At 31.2% G+C, this 21,574-nt stretch overlaps 1 protein-coding gene across 2 annotated transcripts; it reads right to left on the bottom strand.

The window, feature by feature from the left end:
• Positions 1-3,146: 3,146 nt before the first annotated feature.
• Positions 3,147-21,291, bottom strand: LOC115982048 (histone-lysine N-methyltransferase, H3 lysine-9 specific SUVH4-like). Of its 2 annotated transcripts, none has more exons than XM_031104534.1 (17): positions 20,906-21,291; positions 20,061-20,464; positions 18,964-19,050; positions 18,068-18,136; positions 17,203-17,254; positions 16,969-17,075; positions 16,254-16,430; positions 12,818-12,916; positions 10,221-10,319; positions 8,940-8,989; positions 8,694-8,782; positions 7,727-7,886; positions 6,229-6,334; positions 5,960-6,142; positions 5,239-5,475; positions 4,106-4,272; positions 3,147-3,479 (listed from the first exon to the last, which is right to left on the bottom strand). In XM_031104534.1, exons 2-16 carry the CDS (start codon positions 20,439-20,441, stop codon positions 4,159-4,161), a joined length of 2,010 nt encoding a protein of 669 aa, XP_030960394.1. In that variant the 5' UTR covers positions 20,442-20,464; positions 20,906-21,291; the 3' UTR covers positions 3,147-3,479; positions 4,106-4,158. The 2 variants fall into 2 exon arrangements, with proteins under 2 accessions (XP_030960394.1, XP_030960395.1); XM_031104535.1 differs by having other exon boundaries at positions 18,964-19,029; positions 20,906-21,290.
• Between the last annotated feature and the right edge of the window lie 283 nt (positions 21,292-21,574).

The raw sequence follows: 21,574 nt of genomic DNA, 5'->3' as shown, positions 1-21,574 counted from the left end.
TAATTTTTATAGGACTTGTACAGAACTAACATTGATTTGATAAAGACTAACAAATAGATAATGTAAGCGTGAAAATTAAAAATAGATTGTTAACAAAAAAGATCGAAAATTTTGAAAATGTTACTATTGAAAGATTTAAAAAATATAGTAGTTGGAAATTTGAAAAATATAGTTGTTGGGAATGAATAAAGGAAGAATAGAGAAAGATTAAAGAATGAATGAAGAAATGATATTTAATTGAATAATAATAAACAAAAACAAAACAAAAAAAGATAAAAAATAAAGTGTCCGTTGAAAAGTATATTTAAAAAATAAGTAAAAGACAAAAGTAACTATTTACTCTCTAAACAATGCAAAAATTTATAGAAATTATTGAAAATGCTCTTATGGAACTCAAATTGAACATGGAACAATCCTACGGCAAGATCAAAGTGGTTCTCTATTTTCATAGTCTTGCCTGGTGTTTAATAGGCATTAGATAAAGATGATAGAGGAATGTATTTCTAATCATGCCTTTTCCATTCTCATTAGTGGAAAGCTTTTTTATTTTTTCAGTCCTTCAAGAGGTTTAAGGTAAGGAGATCATCTTTCCCCTTTCATTTTTATTATTGTGGCTAACCTGTTTGGTAACAATATTTAAGTATTGGTATACAAAATGATGTGAAAACTATGGTTTAAAAAATGTTGTGAAAACACGTTTTTAAAGTATTCATAACGCGGAAAATGTATTTGGTACCATATTTCAAATAACATATTTTAAAATGTGAAAAAACATAATTGTGTATTTGGTATGTGTATGTGTTTTTTTTTAAGTGATTATTTTATAGTAAAAGAATACTATTTTATTTAAGGAGAGAGAAAAAGAAAAAAAAAAGTTTGGTTTTGTCAATGGACCCCACGATTTTCAACTTATTTACAAAAAGACCATTCAGCAACGCTTTTTGAAAAGTGAAAACTAAAAACTAATATGGATAAGTTTTCAAAATACATATTTTAAACACCTTAATTTGAGAATTGTAACTCAAACACCAAAAATTAAACATCACTAACAAAAAAGTTTTTTTTTTTGGCCTACAATTTTCAACATTTAAACATTGAAAACTGTTGTTTGAACATCACTACCAACAATACAAATGAAGGCCAGCTACAAGGCTTCAAAGTGTCGAATAGGAGTCTTAAGGTTAGCCACCAACAATTTGTTGATGATATGTCATTTTTGGAAGAGCAAAACTAACTGAAACAAGGAAGATTGAGGATTGCTTACAAAAGTAACGATAGTGGTGACAATATATGAAGAAATGTAAGCCAGATCTTTGCAAGTAATATTACCCAAGGTTGAAATTAAAAAAGGCACGATCAAATGATTTGTATTTGGGTATTCCGATGAACAATAATATGCCAAAGAGCAAAATCTTAGATGCAGTGGTGGAAAGGGTGAAAAGTAGAATTCAATGATGGAAATATAAGGTTATGTCTCATGCTACTAGGACATAATTAGATCTGTGGTAGCGGCTACTCTCCAACAATACTTGACATCTTCTCTTACTTTCCCTAAGTAGTTCTCATTGAAAGGATTTTTGGTGTGGGGAAAAGACTGATGAAAAAGAAAAAATGAAGAAAAGTATTATCTAAAATCCTAGAAATCAGTCTGCTTACCAAAGAGGCGTGGGAGGTTTAGGTCCAAGGATAATGAATGATGTAAATAGACCCTTGATAGCTAAGCCAAGCTGGGGTGTTTTGATTGTATGGGATATGTCATGGTTTAATATCCTAAAAGCAAAATTCTTGAGGAATACCACCTATATGAAGGTGAAGATCCCAAAATTGTTGTTCTTGTTAATGGAAATCAGTTTTGGGTGGCAGGGATTTGCTAAGGGGAGTTGTAAAGTAGTAGTATGTACTGAGGTACCCTTGGATCCCTACTATTCAAGGGTTTAAGCCAATCTCTCAAGCGACTTTTAACTTATTTGTGATTTGGGTGGCTCATTTAATGTCTGTTCAAGAACAATTTAGCTTTTTGTTAAAAACTTTTTTCCTAAAAGTAATGTAGATAGAAATTGTAAGGTAAATAAAATTAATTAATTAATTAATTTTTTGCTGAAAATATTGAGCACAAAAGTAGAGTGAAACACACATAAGTAAAAAGAGTTAGTATTTCACTATTTTGTGCAAAAACCATAATTGGACTCGACTTTTTGACCAAAAACATAAAAGTGAAACCCATAACACTGATAGAAAGACTATGAGACCCGCAAAACAAAAACCAGATTTTAGCATCTTATATAATCAAGACTCAAACGCACACTAAATGCAAGATAAATTATGGATATGGATTTAACAAAAGGTTTTTAAGGTTATTATGGACTAAGATTTTGCTTCACAACTTAGCCAAAAAAAAAAAAAAGATAAATTATGGATATGGAATTGACAAAAGGTTTTTAAGGTGATTATGGACTAAGATTTTGCTTCACAACTTAGCCCCAAAAAAAAAAGATTTTGCTTCACATATTTTTAGAATTCACTTGCCACCACAGGGTAATATGAGTTTACAGTAGACTTTAATGAGTTGCTCAAGCAAGTCTCAATGCTTGAGCAATCCCGTAGCAACGTTTCAAGCAAGATAGAGTAAACAGTAAGGACATGTTTAGTAGACTATAATAGACTCTATAATGTCATTTTTTTTTAATATTAATGTCATAATTATTCCTATAATTTAATTATTCTTTAGTTTGGTAATATTTTTATTACAAGAAATAGTCATTCCTTATGCATGGATATTCTTCAAAATTTATTTCTCTCTGGGTTTTAATAGCTATTTTTTAGTAGTGCAATAATTTCTAAAATTAATATATTTTTAAATAAGCAAAATTTCTATATACACGTAACAATTATAAAAATAAAAATCATAAAAAATCTCTCTCTCTCTCACAAATTTAAAAATTATTATTATTACAGAAATATAATTGTTTGAGTAAAGTATTTCCTAAAAGATTACAATTCATGTTGTAATCCTCATTTAGTGTACCAAATGTACCCTAAATTTTTATCCCCCAGAAGAGCTTGCTTGAGCAGGCTTCTTCAAGTTGGAAATTTTCAAAATAATCACGGCCTTTATTTATATATATATATATATATATATATATATATTTTTTTTTCAACAAGGAATTTGCATCTTTTAATCTAAATACACTGTCACAGATATCAGCCAATTAAAATTTAAAATACTAACATTAGGGGGAAGCCTAATTTCTTGCACATCCTTTGGCCAGTTACGCTTTTTTTTCTTTTTTTTTTAATTTATTTATGGAAGGATCCCCATTTTCTTGGTGCTCTCTGTATTCCAGGGCCGCGGCAAAGGAGATGGGAGCCCATCCTTATGTGACTGTGTTTGTCTCCTTTAAAAAGGTAGCATCATTCAGCCAAAAAATGCCACAGTAAGGAGCCTGGTATTATATACAGAAATCTTTGGTAGGATTTTCCTGTTCCACAAAGAAAAATAATACTCAATATCGGAAACAAACAATTTCACAATGTCACAACATGCTAGGGAGTTGTGATTGGATTTCAACACTAATACATGGGGACTACCACAGGTACTTATTGAAAAAAAAAAAAAAAAAACAATTTAGGTGCACCAATCACAAAGTGTCACTTAAGCATGTTGTGGATTTTGATGGGTACTTGGGAGTATCTCTAGACTCACTCTATACAATAACTTCTCCAGGCAGCCTACTTACTCAAAATCAATAGTAAATCCAAAATAATATGGTAGTGGTAAAGAAATAATTACCAATAATTTTGCCACTATCAAAACCAAAATGAATAGAATGATACAAATTTTCTTCTAGAATTACAATGTCATTCACAACCACTAAATTACCATAAGGGCATCAAATAACTGTAATGTAAGTGAGAAAATAAAATACCAATACAATTCTACTATTTAATTTTCAGATGAAAGAAGAGACCCGTATCAGACAAATGAATTTCAGCCAGCACACTCCCAACACAAAAATAAATAATAATATAAATAAATAAAATAACATAGAAGTAAAAAAAGTGTAAGGAAATTTACATCCACACTTGAATTGCAGATACTACTTACAGAAGGGTGGGGAACCAGTACAAGAAAGAATCCAATGCAGAAGCTTCAACCGCCTAGTACAAACGCTTCCGACAGTCAGCTGTACCACAGTAGCAAGGCAACTCCTTTATTTTTCCATCAGGACCAGTAACGCTATCAAGTTCGTATCCATAGTCATAAGTGAGCTCCTGCTTGTAACATTAAACACTGTTATTATTCCACAGAAGAAGCTGATTATTAAAAGCTAAATATTTTTAAGAAAAAGTTCAACCTAAGGGTTGGGTTCAAAATCCAGTCCCAGATATGTAATATCTAAAGATTATTAGCTGGACAAACAAACCAGTGTAGTAAGAATACTAGCCAAAACAAAACTTCCATTACCCACATCTAGCACAACAGACAAAATAACGTGATGGTGAACAAGACTAATGCCAGCAGAATGGGTAACTTGCTACTCAGACACATTTCATCATTCATTACCTCATTAGTACACTTTGTTAATATTTCTATAATATTTTACTGAATTAGTTATAGAAAGGTTATACTATTAATTCTGGACGCGGGCATATTGATTATTGACTGATGGCATATAAAAATAGCGTCTGTTACGAATAAGGACAATATCACTGGCCACACAAAAAGGAGGCCCCCCATTTTTCTTTTACATATGTTTGCAAGCCTCTTCATCAATCCTCTCCAAAGTATATTCTTTTTTATGAATACAAAGGGTATTATTAACAAAACATGAATCCAAGTGCATACAAGAGAAATGCAAATAAATCCTATCCAAAGTAGATATTGCATTAGGATAACATAAGAAAAAAATGGTGTAACCCTCATGTATGAAAGGTTTATAGTTATGATATTATCACAGACCTTATTAGAGCGATTGACCTTTCAGTAATTGTATTCATATATATTGGTTAACACCATAGTTACAGTGTGCTTGCTAGCAGATGCTAATACAATTTGCAATCCCTTATCAAATTTTAAGGGCTTCATTCAAACTACTGAAAGAAAACACTGAACACAAACCTCAATGTCCGTGCAAATCAAAGCAGGAATTATCTGAATTCACACTTCCATTATGCTTTGGAGGAATAAAAAAGAATGGGGGTAGGGGGAAGTATAAATGAAGCTCAACAAAGCTTTACCTGCATAGGAAGAATGTTATCCGCAGCAAATAACACCACTCGCGCAAGTCTCACATCATGGTGGGAACTCAAAACACACTGAACAAAGAGGTTAGGCTCACAACTATGATTAATAAATCTGGCAACATTACCATATAATCCCGCATCTATACAAAACTCAGGCCCAGTTTCTGATATATGGTCATTTCTTTCCTTAGCGTGATTGCTTGAAGGTATAGATACATCCCGTAATCGCCTCTGCAAAAAATTTATAAAAAAAAAAAAATTAAAAAAAAAAAAAGTAAAATAAAAAACAGAGGAATATTTTGAAATTACATTAAGAGTGATCTTACATGGTGTCTGTATAAGATTGCTAATAATCATATAGAATTGGCAACAATTTATTCCCTTTTTTTTTTTTTTTTTTTTGCTAAAGAAAGAAAATATAAGGGAAATAGTAGAGAGACAGACAGACAGACAGAGAGAATAATTGTTGTCATTCTATTTAATTATAGAGCAACCTTATACTATTTCCCTTATAGGTATAAAGATTAAAGACAATTTAGCAAAAGTTTGTCTATCACCCACTAGACAACAAAGCAGTATAAAGCCGCTGCAACAGGGGGAATTAAAATTTGCAAGTAGCATACTTCCTATATTTAAGCAGTTATTAGCACCTTAACAAAACAGTACAGATGACACACAGCCTCAAATTTGAATTCATGCATTTTTATATTCGTACCTCTCTCCCTCCTATCCCATTCATTGTTTGCCAGCAATCAATGTCAAATATATAGTCATTCCCTGAGACATTGTCTAATTCATCACTCTTCCTTAGAAATCCAATGTATTCACAAACTGGTGCACCAGAAGGAATCAAGTCTCTAGACCTAACAGCCCAGCCTTTATCCTTGGTACAATAGACCTGTTCAAAGAAAAATGATTTATCATCTGTTACATAAGCAATATACCAGAAAACACTATATTACTATTTGATTTTAATTATATGACCTCAAGTTGGTACTTCAGTCCCCGCTGAGATGTACGATTTAGGCAACTAGGTCCACAGCCACATCTTGGACCACATTCAAACACAACGTCCCTTGGTTCAACTAATCTGGGAAAAAGGAAAGAACAAACAAAATTACAAATCTTTCAAAAAAAACACACACACACAGAGAATAAAGACCAACAATTCTCAAAAAGATACCTCAGAAACATGATACCAAGCTTTCAAAGACAAGAAAATACAAGTAAACATAATAGAAACCAGAAAACATAAATCAGAAAACATAAATCTTTAAAAATTCAAACAACATGCTAACTTCCAGGGTATTTTCCAACTAGCTGAAAAAGCAAGCTAAATAAAAACATAAAGACATAAAATCTGCATAACATTAAGCTTCATGGGTAACATCTAACATAAATGACTAAGCATAGCTAGTAATATACATGAGAAAATATATATAGTATAGAAAATCTACGCATTTTCATTTGCTTGAAGTTTTAAAAAAACGTTTCACAAAATCAGCATTAAAAAAAGGGAAAAAAAAAAAAAAAAAAAAAAAGAAGCATTAACAGATATACGTGTGGGTATAATATGGATTTACATGAAAATTATGGGACTAAAAATAATGTCGATCATGTTAAATAATTTTTTTATGATATTCCAATTTAGTAACAAACTTATGTTACCTGAGGATAATTTTATAAAATATAATCAAAAACCAACTAATTAAGTATTTTTTTTTTTTTAATTTTGGACATGTTTTCAAGCAATATAATAAGCAAAAAATTTATGTTCTCATAGTGTTATAATTTAAAACAATTTGATTATTGTTAATTTAAAATTTAATATACATACATACATATATACAAATTATACACACACTCACATTAAGATCTAATCATCCAAATTATAAATAAAAATAAAAATAAAATCTTAACAGATAAACAAAAAAAAAAAAAAAATGAAAACTGTTGACTAAATTTTTATGGTTATATTGCCAAATATAATAACACACCTTAACACAATAAACAATTATAATGTTGATAATTAGGAAAATTAGAGCATTTTTGTACAAAAATAATACGAGAATGTTTAACAAGTTTTTTATACAATTAATTTTTTTTTTTTTAAATGTATATTATTTAAAGTATCTTTGTTTCATATGGTAAACCAGAGTTAAAAAAAAAATACATGCATTTGTGTAATATACTGTATAATACATGTACAGTACTATGTTACTACACAATCAATTTCTGTTGACCAACCATCATCCACATCCCTTTGAGCCATTCTCTAATTTAAACTATATATTTTCCATGATTAGCATATGTCAACACCATCAGTTGAGTTGTAAAATGTGGAAGATTACAGTTAGATGCAAAGGGTGGAGAGAAGAGTGAGCAGAAAAAGGGTATAAGAAAATAGGTTTGGGGCTAAAATTGATTAGTCCCTCACCACAAAATAACTCTAACATCATCAAACAAAAAATTCAAACCTCACCTGCCACCATCATGGTGCACATACGGGAAGTCATTGCCATTTAGTCGAGCACAAGAACACTTCTCAGCATTAGTACATTTTCCTTTGCAATTGCATCCAGGAGCATTTGGGGGGATAATTACATTTTTTGCAACTCGATTAGACTTGATATATTTAAAACCTACAATTCCAAAACCATGTCAGCAGTACTGGCATCCTTAATAAATATACTACGAATAATCTACCAGCAAGGCTGGCTCTAGGCCTAAGGCCCTGCTTGTCCCAAAAAATTAAAAAGGTGGCCCCCAAAATTGTAGAATGAAAGTTGATTTTTTTTTTTAAATAAAAAAATATAGGCGGGTTTTGCCAATACAAATCCAACCCAATTGAAACCCTAAAATGTTTTACCAAAATATTTGTTATAAGTGTTTTCAAAAAAAAAAAAAAATTGTTATAAGTATACCGAATAATGATTGACAATCAATTTTCCTAACTTGTATAAGGTTTTTTTTTTTTTTGATGAGGTGTAAAAGGTATGTTAATAATACCTTAATACAAAAACTTAATTAGAATGTTTGCATCTCAAAAAACAAGAATGGTTTATAAACCCTCAAAAAAAAAAATTATATATATATATATATATATAAAATAATACTTATTTAAATATTAAAAAGCTATGAAAATTTATTGCCTTTGGCCTCAAAATATATTGAACCAGCCCTATCTACCAGCAAAGTCAACTCAAAAAAATTTTAAAAATTAAAAAATTAAAAATAAGAAGAAATCAAACACGTTTCAATAACAGAAGGGAAACCTTAAGGATAAGAATAAATTGTATTGTCATATGCCATTCAAGGAACACAAACTGCAAATAATGACATTATAGTGGAGTGAAGTTTATGAAGAAATATATAATTGCACATAATTTGCATTTTTCTTCATCAAATTCTCCATTGTAATTAAATATAAATTGATACTAAACAATTACCTGAAGGTGCAACAGGTAGAACATCGCATACATTTGTAGCAGGAATACGTATATTTTCTTGACCGCCGGAGATATCCTTACACACCAATCTAGAAAAATAACTGACACAAGTTATGCTTATGAAATACAAAAATATTTTTCATTAGTGTTTATTTCCTTTTTCTTTCCTATCAAATAACAAAAGGGCATAACTCTAGTAGACAGGAAGTATTTGTTCATTAATGTGGCAGCTTACAGAATTCATACCCATTTAATTCAGAACAACCTTTAGAGACTAGCTGCCGAGCAAAATCTACCTGACTTAAGAAATTAAACTTAATGTAAGAATAGTACTATGAGCAAGAAAGAGGTCTGTGTAATCAGTGCAAAGACCAGAAAAGCAAAATCATGTATAAAAATATGACTTATATTCAGCCTAGAAACCATCCAAAAGAAAAATGCAAGCTACAACTGGAAAGCACCCAAAAGAAGAGTCAAAAAAAGAAAAGTACAAAAGTTTTGTCAATCAAGTACTAGAGAATAACTCTATGTTGCACCAGCTAAGATGAGACATGATGACTTAGCCACTTAGGAAAAAACCAAAACAATACAACATGAAAATTGAAGAACAAGAAAAAAAAAAAAAGAAAGATAGGTCAAGCAAGAGAAAACATCTAGGAGTCAGCAACCTATAGTTGGTTAGAGTCAACACCACACCATTGAGACAATTTCAAGAGAAATTTCATTCATCATCAAAATAATCCATCTCAATAGAAGCACAATACTTTGCTTATATAGACTACATAATTCTAATTGACATAGGAAAACCTAATTCTAATTTTGATTGACTTGGGAAATTTAATTCTAAATGATTAAGGGAATCCCAAATATTGAATTACAAAAATAACCTTGACTATAGGAATTTAAATAAAAATAATAATAAACCAAATTATATACTAATAGCTATAATAAAATATAATAGACTTGAAAAATATAACCTTGTACTTACCGCATCACATGGCACATGCTAACAGAAATAATTATTTCGAATCCAGATATGGATACAACAAGGGTTCAACAAAATCTACAGAAATACTAGATAAATCTATACATGTATAAAATCCATTACAGAAACAAGAAAACAATGCATAATGAAAATATATTAGATCCCTTGTAAGACAGGCCATTGCACTCAATAGTTTGCAAATAAATATTTTTTTTTTTTTTTGGATAAGACAAGTTATCAAGTTTCCTCCCAATTACATTCTTTTTTTTTTTTTTGGATAAATAAAGAAATCATTATTAATAATTAATATAAGGAGAAAATTCTCAAACAACAGGAAGTGTAACAAGCTCCTCCTAAAACATTACAATCTAGAATTTAACAAATCTTAAAACTTCTAAGACGTGGAAAGGAGAGCAATCCCATAGCAATATATCAAAGTGCTTACAAATATATCTTGTATCATTCAAGCCAATTTCCAACATAGGTTGTGAGTGCTACACAAAAAATTCCTGGGGAAAAAAAAAAGAGGAAGGATTGTTTGCCTGATTTGTGACCAATTTGGGCTGTCCTTCAATTTGCCGTAAACGATACTTAAAAACATTAAATCCAAAAGCACTTCTCTCATTCCAACAATGATCAACCTGCCAGATAGTGAAAAAGAGACAACACATATTAGACTTGTGGTCAACCTAAGAACTTCACAAGGATATAATTATCAAATGAAATATTTTTTTAACAAAATATAATCACATGACCTATTATTCCTTTAAAAATAAAAAATTGTTATAAGATCCTTAAAGATATTTAAGACTACAAGAACAAAGAAGAATTTAAGAAAAATAGTCACAGCATAATATTAGGAAAAGGAAAAAAATGACAGATCAGGATTTCTTTTAAACAAAAGCACTTGAATCAGAAGAAATCCTTAAAAGTTTTTAATTTTCCAACCCACTCATATAAATCCTTAATTACTCCAAAAGAGCACCAGCTAAAAGAAGATGAATGTAGAAAACCAAAAACGATGCTTTCAACAGAAGAAATACTGAAAGAAATTTTTTTGATAAATTACAAAATCAAATGTTATTTTCAGAATCTAAGATCATAAAGAAATGAGCCCTAAGGTTCAACAGTACCTAATACGGAAACAAATGCAGATATGGATATGAAAAAAAGATACCACTACAACATAGTACAAGTAATACATTGATTTTGAAAAAGATATGGTTTTACTATTTCGTATATACACTGACCCATGTGCACACACACAGAAAGAGAGAGAGGCATTGCGTTATCAAGATTGATAAAGTCTTGATATTTTTATTAAGAGCTAAAAATAGATTTGTCAAAATACAATATCAGCAAGTTAAGTTTTGTTTATCATCCATGTGTCCTAATTTATCCATTCAGAAAGAAGGCATTATAATATATCTTCAAAACTATATTCTTATTCTATAATTTATCTACTACGAAGTTTGTCCAATAAGTAGCCATGAGTAATAGGGTGCCAATGTGATTGTCATAACAAAAATATTATCAAATTTTCGGTTATTCAAGAAGGATTGATCTTGCATATGGCAATATCAGTGTAGTCAACGGTAAGTCAGGCACTGCATAGGCAGAGCCAGGGGGGTCAATTAACCCTCATCACTGCACCCAAAAAAAAAAAAAAAAAAAAAAACTAATAATATACTTGAATGCTTTTTTTTTTTTCTTTTTTTCTTTTTTTTTTTGGTGAGAATTTGTTCTTGTTAAAATTAATAAAATATTATTTATGCTATATGTCAATTTTTATTTTAAAAAAATGGAAAGAAACATACTTTATTATGTCTATTATGGTTTAAAAGTTATAAAAAGAAAAAAGAAAAAAAAAATATATATATATATATATATATGAGGGAAAAATAAAGAAAGAAGAGTTTAATTTTTTTTTTTAACATAAATTATTTATTTCATTAAAAACAAAAAGGAAAGAAACATATTTTATCCATGTCTATTATGGTTTAAAAGGTTATAAAAGAAAAAACATATATATATATATATAGTAGGAGGAAAAATAAAGAAAGTAGTTATAATTTAAGGGGGAAAAAAAGGGACTTTATTGTTATCTTTCAGAAGTTATCAAATATGCCAATAGGATCTCTAATTAAAATTTGTGTATAAACAATAATGTATGAAGATAATTACATAATAAATCTTAGAGTCTGATATTGTTTTCTAGTCAAATTCAAAAGTTTCAACCTTCAAGTAATACATGTTCATAGTCTTTTTATGAGTCTGCATTAACCAAATAACAGAAATTTAGTTAAGTTGGACGTGGTATTTATCTAATTATAAAAAATCTTTTCATTCACAAGTGGAATTTCAACTTCAAAAAAATTGAAAGGGGCACTTTTCATGTAAAGAATTCTAGTAGATAAACACAATAGAATGAATATGTCACCTTTTTGTGGGTTTCTTATGTTAAAATATCACTTAAGTTTTTAATGAATGCCTTTTATTTTACAAATTGGTCTCAAATAATATAAATCGATAAATAAGAAAATTTTAAGAAGAAAGACTGCTTCATGAACAAAGGACATTAAGTAGTCAAATAATAGCAAAAAAAAAAAAAAAAAAAAAAAAAAAAAAAAAAAAAAAGAAAAAAAGAAGAAGAAGGATTATGTACAAAAACGTTGCAATATGATTGTTAATTTGTAGAACACCCCCCCCCCAAAAAAAAAAAAAAAAACAAAAAAAGGTAGCAAACAAACCATTAACTCCATCACAAAATATTATCAAATCTGTAAATTTGCCAAATTCCAATTGATCAGGAGAAACAAAATATATCCCCACAGATTCCAAACAATAAAAACCATTTGAAGCATGCATTTATAATGTCTGAAATCTCCACATGTCTACTACATGCACATAGATATATTGGTGGGAAAATGCTATTGTTAAACATGAAGCTTGATCGAAATTTAATTGGAGGAACAAAATATAAGGACAAAATATTGAAGAAAATAACATGGCATAAATCCAAAAACTAACATACAGTTTATGAAAATTCTCAATTCACACAAATCAATTTCATGGACTTCAAAATACCTATATAATTCTATGATAACAAACAAACATTAAATTCAAAAGCATGTTCTACCTTGTACAAGCCATCATATGTGTAAATTTTGTGAGTATAACTGCCAGCACATTTATGTCCACGAATCACTCTAATAGGTAAATCTTGATACATGTTGTTCTGCAAAAGATAATAATCACATACCATAAGCTTGATTTGATGAAAGATTTGTTAACTTACCCATATCTGCGCACAAAACAAACATATTATTGCAACTAAATAAATGTGGATTTGACAGCCACAATACCTAATAACATATTGATCACGACTCATATCATTCTAATAACATTTGACTTAGTTCAAGTTGAACTATTCCATAGCATGTTAGCATTAAATGTAACAATATTAAAAACTGCTTTTAGGGTTATTGGCAAATCTAGATTCCCGCTGCTAAACCTAAATATTTGGATTGGCCATTTGGGTATATTTATAAACCAATAATTTTTGCGATGTGATCCTTGGTTCACAAATTCACATTCTAATTCATGCGATTCATGTAGGCAAGTTGAGGTTTCAAACATAACTTGAATTCAAATTCGATTTATTTGATACCAAACATATGAATTTGCCAAAGTAATTTAAAATTCAACTCATTTTGGCCTATTCATGGCTTTCCAAATAGGTAGTGAAGTAAAATACCATACAGAAGGAAAAGTGTGATTTCAACTAAACTATGGTCGCTTAATACCTCAACACCTATTAGACATATATCAGAACTGCATATCATTAATAGATCCTAAAACCTAAATGGACACCCTTGTACAACGGGAATTGGCCTATTAGTGATGATAAAAATTAGGCATTTAGGACACGTTCTTTTCACCCCCCCCCCCCCCCCCAAAAAAAAAAAAAAAAAGAGAGAACAAAAATTAGTTCTTAATTATTTTTATTTGTTATTAGGAGTACATCTTACTAGGAAAAGGTTTCACAATAGCCTAAATAATGGATTTGTTTAGTCAATAAATTGTAGTAAATAACATTCACCTAAATGAATTCAATAAAATTCCAGCAGCTTATTATAAGTTTGAGGGTATTATGATTGCCTTCTTCCTATGTGTGATTGCCTAGGATTTATTTTTCATAGTTTTCAATTCTAGTCGCTGTTTTGGCAACAACGCCCATCAAATTCATTCAAAACCAGTCTTTTAAATTATTTAAGCTTACCTAAGCCCTTAGACATTAAAACCTATTCAATAACCCATCAAAATCTTATAAAAAATCCTATTTTAGTGCCGAATTTCTAAAGATCCTACATCAGAAAACCTCTATACAACTTTTTTGTTAGGAACTTAAAATTTTAAATAAGTCCTATTTATTAGGAAAGATAAGAAAAGGCATTCTTGACCCCAAAAAAAAAAAAAAAAATTCCTATAAGCACAAATAGAAACTTCTAGGGTTACTAATGTATCTTGAGGTATTAGAAAGAAAAATTAAGGCACTCTCCTTTCATGAACTTTTGGAAAAGTTCAAATCAATCACAATTTTTTAATTTTTTGATAGGTATAATAAGTATTTTATTGAACAAGACTACTTCGTGTACGAGAAAGTGGATACAAAGAAGTCTAAAGAATTATAAAAGGTTATGTACAGAAAGATAATGGTTCTAAAAACTCAAGAATGGAGTCACTATTGTTAAACCCCCCACAGTCAAGACCAATCAAACAGCGATCTAGCAAACAGCTCTATCAATTGTATCCCTGAAAATTCTACATGTACGACGATTATGTTCCTGCCACAAAGTCCACATCAAACATAACAAAACCAAGTTCCAATATCCAAAGACAGCTTGGAGCCTTAACACACCAAATACTCTTTCAAGGGAGAATCATAGCACAAGGGCCACTTAGGGCATCATAAAATGAGTGAACATCATTATCCCTGTTTCCTTTCAGACTCAATCTCTACCCTCCCAATAATGGATATTAGAGTAAGAAGATTGAAGAAGGACGTTGGTCATTAAAATCTCACAAAACTTACATCCCAATTCCCTGGTTCCCTGTCACTTTGTCCTCCCAATAAGGAATCAGCTAAAGCATCACAAGCTAATGAAAAATCATACAAGTCAGGAATGGCCATACTTAACGGTTGGTCACCACACCATCTATCTTGCCAAAACTGAACTTGGCTACCCTCACCTACCTCAAAGGGATATAATGTAGGAACCCTTCCCTCCCCACGTTGATACCTTTCCATAAGCCACAACCATGATTTCCATAAACATTTTTTGTGCACCAATCTCCCCACTCCTCTCCATATTTCATAACTACTACAAGTCTCCACAACAGCATATCCTCAATTCCAAATCACCATAACAATTTACCTAGAAGTGCCTTGGTTAAAGGGTTACTAACTTCCTAACTCCCAATCTACCGTTAGCAACAGGAAAGCACACTACAACCCACCCCACCAAATGATGCTCCACCCCCAAGAAAAGAAAATTTCTCTACAATTACTCAATTTTGTTTGCCACACTTACAAAAATGGTGAACAGTGAGAGATAATAAGTAGGTAGCCTCAATAGTGTACTCTTCATTAACGTTAAACTTGCCCCTTGTGACAAATAGAGTTTCTTCCAACCTGATAATGTGTGCTCCATCTTCTCTTTCTCTATAATAGGATTCCAAACTGACTTTCCTCGAAGGAAGCCCCCAAAGGCATACCAAGGTAAGTCATCGACAAATACCCAATCTTATAGCAGAGATATCTGCAAGTACTAACATTTTTTGAACCTCACCAACAGGAACCATCTCACTCTTACCTAGGTTAACCTTAAAGCCTGTCAGCTTCAAAACAAGTCAACACCATTTTCAAGTATAAAGAATTTGCTTGGAATTAGCATCACAGGATAAGATTGTATCATAAGCAAACAATAAATGACAAACACACAAACCAACAACAGCACTAAAGCCCACCCTAACACCCCTAAATAAATCTTCCCTCCTCAGTTCTCTTCAACATCCTCCTCAAGATAACAAAGAAGATAACGAGTCGCCCTATCTTAATATTTTTTTATAGATATTTCAATACTCCACTCATTCTAGATACATTCGGAAAGTTAAGACCTAAAACAACCATATTAGTTAAAAAAGAAATTTCAAGAACATTTTTGGAAATATTTAATGTTATATCTTAGTATGCGATGTAATTTTTACTAGCTAATTTAGTGAGGCAAAATTCAAAATTCCTTACATGACATGTGAACAAATACTAAAGAAATATACTACATGCAAACATTCATGAGGAGAGTGTCTTTGAATTCATGCATGTACTTAGAAGTACCTGAACAAGAATGAACCTATTTAAGATTACTTTCCCTTTAGGACACAAAATTTTCTGTTTTAAGTGTCTGAAGAACAAATTCCACCAACTTAAAGAGGAAAAACCCATGTAATCAGATAAAAATAACATGAATAAATAAATAAATCAAAAGTATAAACCATATTTCCATATTACACACCTTAAGAACCAAATTACCACGACACATAACTTGATACTTAATTTGATGTTTATTTCCAAGTAAGCCATTCCCACCTTGACCTGTGTACACAACTTCCGAATTGTCAACATCATCTTCATATTGGCCAGACAAGATGATTGAAACTGCAACGGGCAAGGTAAACTTCCTGTACTCTTCCTGCAATAATCCAAGAGATAATTAAACAAAAAATAAACCTATAAACTCACAGCGCATTCCACCAACATTTAAAGAGAAACAATCAGTAAACAATCATGAAAGCCACTGAACACCATGGTTTTGTAATATGGATTATTAGTCCCTTAAAGTTTGTAATATACTAATCTACCTACTTTCGATTTTTAACAAGATAGTTTGGAGTTATCCTTCACTATAAAGATAACTGGTATTCAAAAACAACAAAATTTCATAACCTGACCAAATTAAAGAGGAACCAAGGCCTTTTCACCTATCATCGTGATCTTGGCAGGACATTGTATTTCCTTAGCATCCCATGCACGCAAATCCTCACCAATTTTACATAAAGTTTCAAAGATACTGAAAATCCCAGTTCTGAGTCAATGCAATTTAACTTTATATATATATGCTTAGAAACCTTATCACTAAACCATATACTTGGATGCCATTAACTTATTGTTGTGTATGCACTTTACTAACCAATTCCCACAGAATTCTTAATTAAATGTAGATACACTACCATTTTGCAAGTTTCTCCAATATAATCAATTCCATTCAACCAGTCTCCATGAAGACCTACAGCCACCATTTCAGCCCGTGAAAGGAATTGTTGCCCAACCTTAATGCCTGCATTATGAAAAGTAATAATAAAATGGTTTTAAAATGCTTCGAGAAGCCATTAAACTATTAATGTAATTCATAAAAGACCAGATAGCAAATATCTACACCCCAACAGACAACTGATTTCACGAACCTGGTAGATGACCTATTTTTTTGCGGTACAAAATTTTATTTGACCTCACCATCTGCCATAATTCACAGAGCAAATGTAAGGAAATGGAGTGACAAAATAGATCAGAGTTACTCTACACTGCAGTAAATCAAAGTAACCATAAATGTTCACATATAGGAAAGAAATCGAAGTTATTAGCCAGTTTCAATTTTATTTTTATAGCAATAATTTACTAATATGAAACATTAACCTAGTATTAAAATAAAGATATGTAAAAATTGATCAATATGAGTGTGTCCACATGCAAAACAAAATTTAATGGCATTATATTTACTATTATGCAATATCATACATAAAAAATCCTAATAATGTTACAAGACACAATAAAATGTAAGGAGCATGCTTGTGTCTTATGCATGCAAATATTCACAAATAAAATTTTCCCTTTTCTTCTCTACATTAATTTTCAAACATCACCAATATCAAAATGCATGTGTACCCGCCAATGAGTCCTCCACCAATAATTCTCATTATTGGTGGAGGCTAAGGTCATCACTTCAAAATCCACTGGGTGTCTTTGTAACATGCACCAACGGAAAAAATAAAATAAAATAAAAAACTGTGCGCGCATGCACGAAAAGAAACATGAATCTAGGCATATCATACTATCATTATTTGCAAGTTCAAAATGCTCCTCTGCCTGATAACAATATTTATAACCTGATATGATTTCAGCATATTCCTGATTTTTAAACTATGGTTACTATGCATCAAACCATTAGCAATAAGACCAATTAAAGCCACTGGGACTGAGGCTGAAAACTTTCTACCATTCAATGCATAGTGTACAAGTAATATATGTGTAACACATAAGCCAGCAACTTGCCTCAGAAATAGCCTTCAGATCAGGTCGCTTGGTAAGACTCTTTGCATGATCATCATATGCATTCCCATTCTGCAAACATTGTAGCATTAATGTAAAAAACCATTAAGATCAATAATAACCAAGATACAGTTTTAGTCCTGATTTTAAAGGCACTTCAACATCTACTGCTCTAATATGTCTTTGGAACAGAATCACTAGAAATATACTGATCCTTAAGTAATTTAGTGTACAGCCACAGACACCATCTGATTTTGAAAGCATGAATTGGCCACTTGAAAAGAACTAGCATGGAAATTTGAAGATTATAAAGAACAATTAAAGCAACACAATTACTATAGAAAACCTTGAATCCAAGAAGGGATGCAAAATAATGGGAGCGCGTAATTACAAATTTATATATATATATATATATATATATTCAATCAGAAATTTTGGCAATCTTATAAACGCTAACAACAAAGTATATCTCACATGATGATAAAATTGAAACAGATGGATCAATAGGGTGGCTAGCCTATTCACATTAAAAGGTTCAACACATGTACACAAACAAAGTAGTGCAACCAAAGTCTTGTGTAACAGACTGACAAGTATTTTGTGTATAAAGATGACATTCACAGATGGCTAGCCTATTGAAATTTAAGGCCTCAAACCACATACATAAATGAAGAAGAACTAAAGCCTAGCATAACAGACTGAAAAAATTCAACATCAATTCTGTAGTTTCTCCAAAACTGCCAATAAATGAAGTAAAATTAAGAATTAAAAGTGAAAGAGAGCAAAAGGGATTGCAAAAAAACTATAACTTCTAAGCAAATTGACCAAAAACTTTAATAAAAACAACCAATAAAAAGTAAGGGGAAAAAAAAAAAGAAGTTAAAGTTCAAGATTCTCACATTATTTTCTGAACCATTAGAAAAGTGCACATCATCCTTAGGCTTAAGGCATCTCTTCTCCTCTTCCTGTGCACAAGCATAGACAGGCTATGTAAAAAGAGATTATTGCTCAAATCATTTAAGCAGCCAAAGCATAGCCCTGCACACAAGTATTAAAAATTTGCAGATATAGCCGAATAGCCTTTAGCCTTCTTGCATCTCTACTCATCTATCCACATGCATAATCAAGCTAAGGAAAAGATTAATTACTATAATCATTAGAGTAGAAAAAGTAAGAACTCAAAACTAATCTATTCCAGACTAATCGAATCGAGGAAAATATTAAAAAAAAAATTAAAAGATATTTGGGTCACTACAGGATTCTTAATTGTTTCAATTTCAAAGGATTTATATTGTAAATTAGTCAAAAGAAAAACATCTCACAAAGAATACATGAAGCCAACCCTAACTAATTTGCTGAGGATCCATAGCCAACCCCAAAAAATTTGGACTAAGGCTGGGTTGTTGTTGTTGATGTAGTCAAAAGACAAACATTTAAATACCAAAACATATCACATCAAAGAATGTTATTATAAAATTTAACATAAATATATGCACTATAATACTAAATCCCCTACAAAGTAGTAATTTTTTACAATTATTACATTATGTGTGCCCAAAGGGATTATTAAGCCTTACTGATACAAAAGGCAACTTGGTATGATCTATCTTCAAATGGTAAAAACATTTAGTTCTGAATAATGTAAGTAAGAAGTTAATGTAAAAGACCAAAAACAATAACTAACAACTGCGGCATGTTAAAGTACCGACATCATTTGTTTTACTTGTATAATTGCACAATGGGCATTTATGAAGCTAATACTACATTTCCTATAAAAGTGTTGTTTCTTCTGTAATTTTATCGATCCTAAACTATTGAAGACATGTCCAACTTCAAACTTTCCCTTTTTTCCTTAATTTGATTCGCATGGTAGCAAGCTAGCATTAAAGAGATTTGTTTAATGATAGAAAGTTTTAATGGAAATAAAAGCATTTTTAACACATCTAAAGGCAACATAGATACGTAAATAACACACACGCAGACATTATTTAATCACCTGAACAAAGCGAAGGTAAAATGTAGTGAAAACCCTTAGTGTCTCTTTCACCATTACAGAATCATTGACTCGAGCATGGCCATTGTTACACCCCATCTCGAGATCACTTCTACATCCAATGTCTTCCACCAAAAGCACTTTAGTATCATCTGATAACCTCTTTCTCTTACTCCCATTGGAAGGCTTTTTATCATCGGATTTCTCTTTAAGCCTTGAATTAACCCGTCCTTGTGAGCTCTTCGATCGCGGGCTCCCTCGCACGGGAGTCCTTGGTTCAATCTTTTTAATACATCGAGCAACATTCTTCTTATCATCGGCTAGCACTTTACTTTGATTGCACGTGCACAAGGGGCCAGCACCAGAATCCTCTAATATAGCCATTGACTATAGACAATTACCACAACCTGCATTCAGAAAACTCCAATTACTTAAATATGTTGAAAAACAAGACCGTGTTAACATGTTTTTCGTTTCGATTTCAAAATATCTCTGGGCCAAACGAGATCTTTAACATCAATAGATAACAAATTTGGTATTGGTGAGCAAGAAATTTCACAAATAAGCATTGGCTCAATTTTCAACTTCAAAGAAAATAAAGAAGGTTCAATTTCATCACAGACATTAAAAAGAGAAAAAGAATGAAAGAAAGAAATTTGCTAAACATGCTACTCCAAATCCATAGAGATTTACAAAACAGCTAGCTATTTGTAATAATTCTCAATTACGATTAAAACAATAGGACACAAAAAATATGATTTTCCACAATTGCGAAATTGTGCTCAGATCATGAACTAAAGGAAAAAAAAAACAAAACAAAACAAAACCCAGGAAAGAATCAGTGTTACCTGCTCCACTCTCTAAATTATGCGTGCACAATCAGAAATCTCCACACACAAAAATAAAAAAAGTTGCATGTAAGAGACAGAAGTCGGCATCAATTTTGGGAATCAGCAGGGAAAAAAGTTGAAAATTCTTGAGCTGCGGGAAATTGGAGTTTTGATATGGGGGGTGGGGGGCGTTGTTTGATTTTGGTAGCTGAAGATTAGCGTTTAAAGCGAGAGAGAGAGAGAGAGAGAGAGAGAGGAGAAAGACTGAGGTGAAGAGAAGGAGTGTGTGGTAGGGTAGGGTTTTGATTATAGTCAGTACATACATAAATACGAGACGTGGATGGACAGTAAAAGGCAATGTTTAAAAGAGCCGAGAGCAGCGGGAAGAAGAGAAAGGGTGGCGTCAGAGTCGGACTATTCTATTGCTAATTATTTGCTAGTTGCTACCCTTTTGGCTTTGGATGATTTTTTTTTTTTTTTTCTTTACTTGTTTGGTAAGTAAGAAGATGTAGGGAATAGGGATATGCATTGAATTCACCAACCCAACAAACCTTATCGATTCTAAAGTTTTGGATAAGTTTTTTTTTTATAGTTTATAGGTTGAGTTTCTTTTTCTTTTTTTTTTTATAATTACAGTAAATCCATTTATGATATGGCCCATTTTCATTTTGTCTACCCATAATTTAA

The sequence above is a fragment of the Quercus lobata genome, chromosome 3, assembly GCF_001633185.2.
Source record: "Quercus lobata isolate SW786 chromosome 3, ValleyOak3.0 Primary Assembly, whole genome shotgun sequence".
Lineage (NCBI taxonomy): Eukaryota > Viridiplantae > Streptophyta > Magnoliopsida > Fagales > Fagaceae > Quercus > Quercus lobata.
The sequence above is the reverse complement of the archived record's forward strand: the minus strand, read 5'-3'. Positions and strand labels throughout refer to the sequence as shown.

Bases quoted from the DNA above. Each gene is read 5' to 3' on its own strand.
- LOC115982048 (XM_031104534.1), bottom strand. From the start codon at position 20,441: ATGGCTATATTAGAGGATTCTGGTGCTGGCCCCTTGTGCACGTGCAAT. The intron at 8,990-10,220 runs GCAAACAATCCT...TTCTTAAGTCAG, and splicing joins CCAAATTGGTCACAAATCAG to GTAGATTTTGCTCGGCAGCT. The intron at 4,273-5,238 runs GTAAAGCTTTGT...TGTTACAAGCAG, and splicing joins ATAACATTCTTCCTATGCAG to GAGCTCACTTATGACTATGG.